We start from the raw sequence: 7,500 nt of genomic DNA on the forward strand, positions 1-7,500 counted from the left end.
TATTGTTGTCCTTATACAATTATCATTAGGATTATCATCATCATTATTATAATTAGTTGTTATTATCAACATTGTTATCAATATCACTTTTATTATCATCAGTATAAATCTATTTTTTATCATCATCATATCTAATGTCACTATCATCATAATTATCATCTTAATGCTTACTGCTTTATAATAGTGATTATCATTGATATTAAAATATTGTATATTAATAACAACAATGACTGATATAATAAAAAACAAAAGAATATAAATAATAAAAACTTCAATGATAAAAAATACAAAAATATGCATAATATAGATAATAAAAATATAATCAGTAATAATAATGATGATAATGATGATTATTGTTATCATTATTATTATCGTTATCATTATCACCATTAATATTATTACTATTATTATGATAACAATGATGATAAAAATATTGATGATCACTATTCTTAAATTGATTGGGACAACATTGGCAATGTTAATATCAATTATCATTATAATTATTAGAATCTTTATTATAATGATTATTATTAGTAGTAGTACCGTGACAAAAAAAGTGATAATAAGCATAATGATAACTATGGTAATATAAAAATTATAATAGTAATGATTATCATGATGAAAGCAATACGAATATGAATAGTAATAGAAGGAGTAATAATGAGAATAATGATGATAATAATAAGAAGGATGATAATGAAAATAATACCATCATTAACAGTATTATTACTATTACTATTACTGCCACCACTATTGATAAAATGATAGAAAAAAGTAGTAATCATGATAATAACTACAATGATACCATTGATATATCTGCTATTACAACTAGTTACTACTACTATTACTACTAGTTGTGATAATAATGATCATAGTAATTATGATAACAATGATGATAACATTATCAATATTGATTATATAATAATAACGAAGATAATATCACTTACTTTACTACTGCTAGTACTTGCAATAATAATAATGATGATACTAATAGTAATAAGTATAATGTTGATTATCAGATTAATACTACTGATAATATTGGTGAACATGAGAATAGTAATAGTAATATTGATTGTAAAATTTATATTCATGTTAATGATTTTGATCAAAATAAAAGATGATTTCAATGATGATAATAATGGTATTGATGATAAGGATGATGATAATAATAATAATGGTAATGATAATCATTATAAAGATAAGAATAATAACAATGATTAAAAATAATAGCAATGATTATAATATTATTACTAATATAATAATTATAATATTATTAATAATAAAGATGATGACAACAATGATATTGTTAATATTAGTTATAATGAGTATGATCATGATTATACTAACTGATGATAGAATAATCAGAGATCTAATATTGAAAACAACATCGCTGTGCATAATCCTAATATATTTTACAATGTCATCATGATAAAATCATAATAACAATAAAATCAATATTAAATCATAATTACAATGATAATAAGGACGATGATGATAGTAATATTGTTGGTGATAATAACACTTATGATGATGATAATAACGATGGTGATATTAATAGTAATATCAACGATAACAATATTGATAATACAAACAATAATGTTCACAATGATAAAAATAACAACAATAAAATAATTATGATGATAATAGGAAGGATGATAATAGTAATGACAATGATGACAATGCAATAATCATAAGGATAATGATAATGTCAATACTGTTACTACTACTGCTTCTAATAATGATAATAACAACGATCATTATTATTTTCATCATCATATCCACGATTATGTCTTACATAATCATTGTAGTTAGTATTGTTATTAATATCATTTTTATTATAATCATAATCATTAGTAGTAATGTCACTATAATCTGTTTTTTTTTAATTTCATTATTATCATTGTCATTATCATTATTATGATTAATTATCATCAATTAGCATTATTGCTATTACTGTTATATTATGATTCTTATAGCTTTCATCATTATCAGAGTTTAATTATCGTTATTATCATAATTTCCTTACTTGCTGTTTCTATTGCTATATCAACCATTTTCATTATCATTATAATTATTGTTATTATTATCATAACTACTTTTATCATTTTATCGTCATAAAAATCAGTAGTTGTCTTGTTAGTTTGGCTTCTGCTAATGTTCTTAATGTTATTCTCTTGAAAGTTTTAATAATCATGGTAAACTAATAATGATAAAAATAATGATAATGATAATAATTCTTCTATTACTAGAAAAATAATAGTAATTGTAATCGTACAGTAATATTTACAATAATATAATGATTATCAACATTATCATTAGCTTTTTAATTATCATTATCATCATTATTATCATCTTTGCTGTCATTATCATTATTATCATTATTGCCAATGCTATTATTAATAACATCATTTTCATTATTATCATCTTTGTTATTATAATAATTATCATTATCCTTAATCATTAATCATTATCGTCATAACTGTTATCTCCATCATTAACATTACTGTTGTGTTATTACTATTACCGTTATTTTTTCTGGCTTTATAAATTATCAATGCACAATTATCACTGGTCTTATTATCAACATAATCAATGTTATCATATTCATCACTATTAGTAATAGGAGTATTAATATGATTATTATCACTATTATCATTATCATCATTATTACTATCATTATCATTATTATCATAATCATCAACATTATAATAATCATTGTTATAATCGTTGTGATCATAATCATTATCTCTATCACCAGTATTATCAATACCATTACCATCATTATTATTGTTGTTTTCCTATTTCCATTATCATGATGATGATGATAATGATGCTGATGATGATGATAATGAGGAAGAGGAGGAGGAGGAGGATAATAATAATGATAATAATAATAATTATAATAGTAATAATAATGATAAAACGAGTAATAATAATAAATATAACAATAATAATGATAATTTTACATAACCACTACTATTACTACTAATAATGATAATGATAATAATAAGAGTAGTAACAATATTGATAGGAAAGATGATAATGATAAATGTTTTAGATTATAATCATATCATAATCACTTATTATCAACGAGAATTTTGATGTGCACTGAACATATACTTTCTTTTTGGTATAATAATTTTCCAGTGCAGAGGGTAGACGGAAATAACCTTGTTGACAACAATCGTTTATTTTGTAATACAAATATATACATATCTACAATTTATGGATGCGTCCACTTTGGTCAAAGAGTTTTTTTCTCTCAAATACAGAAAGAGTATTTATGCATAGTAGAAATGTCCGATACAAGACAGAAATTATGCCAATAAGTTAATTATTTTATCAAGAAAACATAAAATGATTTGTCACTAATTTTCATTTCTTCTCTCCTTCTCAGGCAATCTCATCAATGTCAAAGGTCCATTTGTTATTTGTCACGTGATCCTCCGTTGGGAAAATTTAGATTACAGTTGGACAAGATTTACACAAAGTTACCTCGGAATTAACTTTAAATTAACAACAAGTTTGGAGTTTTTCCTCTCCCCGAAGTATCGAGAAGTGCCCCAAGTTTCACGCGAGACACAGAGTCAACTCAGGAGCTCATTTTGGAGTCCGAGATTAGCCGGAAATTAGTTCGCAATCAACCTGGAAGGTGCAGCACGCCCTCAGGAGTAAACAGATTTTTCGAGAAAATCGTCGAAAAGGGGAAAGCGAACAAAGAGCCCATGCTGGAAACCCTGTCCGCCAAAGTAAAGTTTGGAAATATATCCTCGTGCGTTAGAAACAAACTTTTGACAGTTTTGACATTAAACTTTCAGTGTGCAACTAAAGGACGACGTCTGCTCTTGGTAAGTATTGTGCATTTCCTTTTGAAACGGAGCAGAGAATTCATCTGGAATTCATGAAATTGTATATCCACTCACCCGGCCCAGCCTTCGTCACGCAAGTGGCATTTTCTCTTCTCGAGAATTTGGTTTACTGATTTTGAGTTTATAAAAGGTTACACTTTCAATTCTGCTCTTACTTTCAATGTAAGTTAAGATATAGTACTGTCTAATTAATGAAAGGGATATTCAAATTTGCATCTTAACGTGTTTACAGTTGTCGTATAAAAACAATGACATTATTTACATAAAAGAAACAATAATAATAATGTGACATGACAACAGCACACATACTAGCACACGGCAGTGTATCGACATCTGTGAGGTATTTAAAAGAAAGCAAAACATCCATCTTACATATAAAATTAAGCCTATCTCGCACGATACTGTACACTGTACACATCGAAGTTTTTTTGTTTTTGTTTTTTTAGCATACAACTCATGTTTCTTTTAGGGAAGACCAGGTTACACTTCAGTAACGCTGTAGTTATGATGTTCTCTTCCCTTCCCATAAAGTATATTTCAAAAATCTTAAAACCTATATTAGATTACTGAAGCTTTATTCTTAGACCATCGATGTCATATGACGTTTCAAATCATTATGTTTGACATATAGTATACCTTGCCAAAAATATGTTGATGTATGACTCTGTTTTAACTTTCGGTTGTAAACGATATATTTCTGAAACATAATAATTTAAAAGTGTTAATCATAGTTACAATTTAAACACTTACTACAGTATACAATAATATCTTTCACTAACTATACCATGTATAAAATAGATGTTACTGATACAAGACACTTTGTACAGCACACTTAGAGAACGATTCCTCCGAACGCAAACGCCATCCAGCGGAGGTGCAAAGTCTTTGCTATTCTTTGAGATACAAACGCTGGTCTACTAAAGGCAACAGTGTCTGTCTGTCTGTCTGTCTGTCTTATGTCACTTCACAGGACGACAACGGTGACCATGACAGCAGCCATGAAGAGGGCGGACAGCCTGCTGGTGCCCACGCAGCTGGAGTTCGTTTGGATGACCAGCTGTCGTTGATGCTCGCCTGAAACAAACGTGGTCATTTAAAAGTTTGAGTGTGAGCGGCTATATCCTATTTTTATTTCCATTTTCGGACACTATCATGTGGCTGCATGATGATAGATATGTAAACTAACTCCCGTGCATTTCATTCTACGGGTTTCACTCTCCGCGTTTCAAGTTACTGAAGTTCATTGCCAAATTGTGATGGCCATCGTGTAAAAATACGAAGTTCAGAATGCCGACAACACCTACGGTGAAAGAGCAAACTTTTAACGATAACATTGTTTCATTTTGCCTCAACGCGTTTATTGCTTCTATATTCTCACTTGAAACGATGCTTAATTGGTAAAATTACGTGATTTCTTTTTTCTGTAATTCAGAACAGCAGTGCTTTATCTTTCTTTCTCATTTCAGTAACCTCAAGTAATGTACTCACCATCCAGGACATGAAGGGTGACATGGGAGGCCTCCATTCCCTCCGGCTGGCAGATGAAGGTGCCGGAGTCGGACGCCCTTGCGTTCTGCAGGAGAAGGATGCTGGTGGTTGTCTCGCCTCGCTCCTCCACGACGCTGACGCCGCCCCGGGGGGACGTGTAGCTGATGGTCTGGGCGGGAGACACGGCCGTGGGGAGGGGCGGGAAAGGGAGACGGACATTGTATGTGTTATATATATGTGAGTGTGTATGTTTGTATATATATGTATGTGTGTGTTTGTTTGTGTGTGCGTGTGTGTTTGTGTTTGTGTTATATGTGTATGTTTGTGTTCGTGTGTGAATAATGGATTCCATGCACATTGAATATGACAAGTTCTTTTGATATATATTCTGCAAAATCAGTGTTTGGATGAACAATATGAAACAGTAAGATTTGAGTCAACACTTTGTACATTCCTTCAATTTCCATCTCTCTCTCTCTCTCTCTCTCTCTCTCTCTCTCTCTCTCTCTCTCTCTCTCTCTCTCTCTCTCTCTCTCTCTCTCTCTCTCTCTCTCTCTCTCTCTCTCTCTCTCTCTCTCTCTCTCTCTCTCTCTCCGGTTTCATTAATGCTTTTCGCATCAGAAGTACCTGGTTGCCATGGTACCAAGTAATATCCTCGGGAGGGTAAGGTGCATGGTGCACCACACAAGTGAGGTTGATCATGCTAGCTGTATTTACGTAGATGTCTGGTGCTCCTATGACTTCTACTGTAGGTTCTGTAATTAAGACAGAGCTGGTGACAACAATGCAAAGGTGTACACGGATGCAGTGCAGTAACATAGCTATCATGACCTAAATGTTTTACTAGTACAAATGACTCCATCTGTAAAGCCTTTCAATGCGAAGCCCCCCACTATCCAATGTATAGAAATAAAAAAAGTTAAACTATTCATAAATAAATTTACATTATAGCTAATTAGGTTGGTAGAAAATCTAATAGTTAGCTAAGCAGGTAAATAGATAGATTGATTGCCAGTTAGCAGATAGTTCGAAGCCAAAATTGCTTAAAAGATATATTGATAGACAACCGAGATAATTAGATTGATATACAGCAATGATAGATGAAGAGACAGATAGCTGTGAATATGCACATGTGCACCTATCCTACGTCTTTCGCAGGCAATAAACAACCTTAACCTCGCTCCTACGAATCGATTGGCGATGAAAGCGCAACCCAACACTGCCACTCCGCCGGTGCAGATATTTCTCTTTGACGCCTACAAGTCATGGCGGCCTTCAGGAGATTTTAAACCGATGGTACGCGATGTATATGCAAAGCCGAATGACAGTTTTGATAACTCAAGATTGAGGTTTGCGTCATGTTGAATGACTGCTGACTGACTTTGGGGTATTTTTTTCTGTGGATATTTATTTCTACATTTATAGTTTGAATTATTTACTTTGAAGACGTTACTCTGAGCGTGTTCCAGGGTAAAGCAAACTACAATTAGCCAATTTACTTAAGCATTCAAGAAAGCAACATTGATTTACTTGTCCTAACTAACCCACTACTTTGAGGAACACGTGGTAGGTCCTGATGGGCTTGGTGGCGATCTGGCACTCGTAGCCGCCCTGGTCGCGCAGCTGCACCGACCTGATCCTCAGCGTCCACTCCGTGCTGTGCGGCTGGTGGAACGCCTCGAAGCGCAGGTCCGTCGTGTACGTGTAGCCGCCCACCGTCAGGATCCGCAGGTCGCGCCCGCGGATCCACGAGACCTGCGGTAGAAGAGTAAGGTCTTCGTAAGATGTGTTCTATGCAGAATATGTAAAGCAGTAGATCTGGTTTCATTTATGATTTTAAATTTCCAGGTGTAGAGTATGGCTTAAACATCAGAGCAGCGCCAAGCAGCAGAATGTGGAGAAATAAAGTGACGTACGAGTGTTCTTACGCGGCTGAGAGCAACGAGGGAAACACTGAGGAAAGAAGGAGCAGAGAAAGAAAAAGAGGCACAGCGGGAGAGTCAAAGAAAAGGACCTTCCAACACTCCCTCACCGACTTATCATTCTTGGCTGCATGGACGATGCATGTCAGAGTAGCTGTCTTGCCCAAGTAAGCCGTGTACGTGGCCGACATGGAGGCATCGAAGTAAGGCTCCTCCTCCAG

General features: G+C 32.9%; 1 protein-coding gene across 1 annotated transcript in view; it reads right to left on the bottom strand.

Annotated features, from left to right (window-relative positions):
• Positions 1 to 3,171: 3,171 nt before the first annotated feature.
• Positions 3,172 to 7,500, bottom strand: part of LOC122247078 (zwei Ig domain protein zig-8) — a 30,848-nt gene continuing 26,519 nt past the window's right edge. The window contains exons 2-6 of the mRNA XM_043006067.2: positions 7,390 to 7,500; positions 6,902 to 7,112; positions 5,985 to 6,112; positions 5,358 to 5,526; positions 3,172 to 4,943 (exon numbers count right to left, since the gene is read on the bottom strand). The exon at positions 7,390 to 7,500 is cut by the window's right edge and continues 137 nt beyond it. Coding sequence (XP_042862001.1) covers positions 4,834 to 4,943; positions 5,358 to 5,526; positions 5,985 to 6,112; positions 6,902 to 7,112; positions 7,390 to 7,500 — 729 coding nt within the window. The 3' untranslated portion in view covers positions 3,172 to 4,833. The remainder of the gene's footprint in view (positions 4,944 to 5,357; positions 5,527 to 5,984; positions 6,113 to 6,901; positions 7,113 to 7,389) is intronic.

Source organism: Penaeus japonicus, unplaced genomic scaffold (genome assembly GCF_977035675.1).
Source record: "Penaeus japonicus unplaced genomic scaffold, GWHDUDI00000001_assembly GWHDUDI00000034, whole genome shotgun sequence".
Lineage (NCBI taxonomy): Eukaryota > Metazoa > Arthropoda > Malacostraca > Decapoda > Penaeidae > Penaeus > Penaeus japonicus.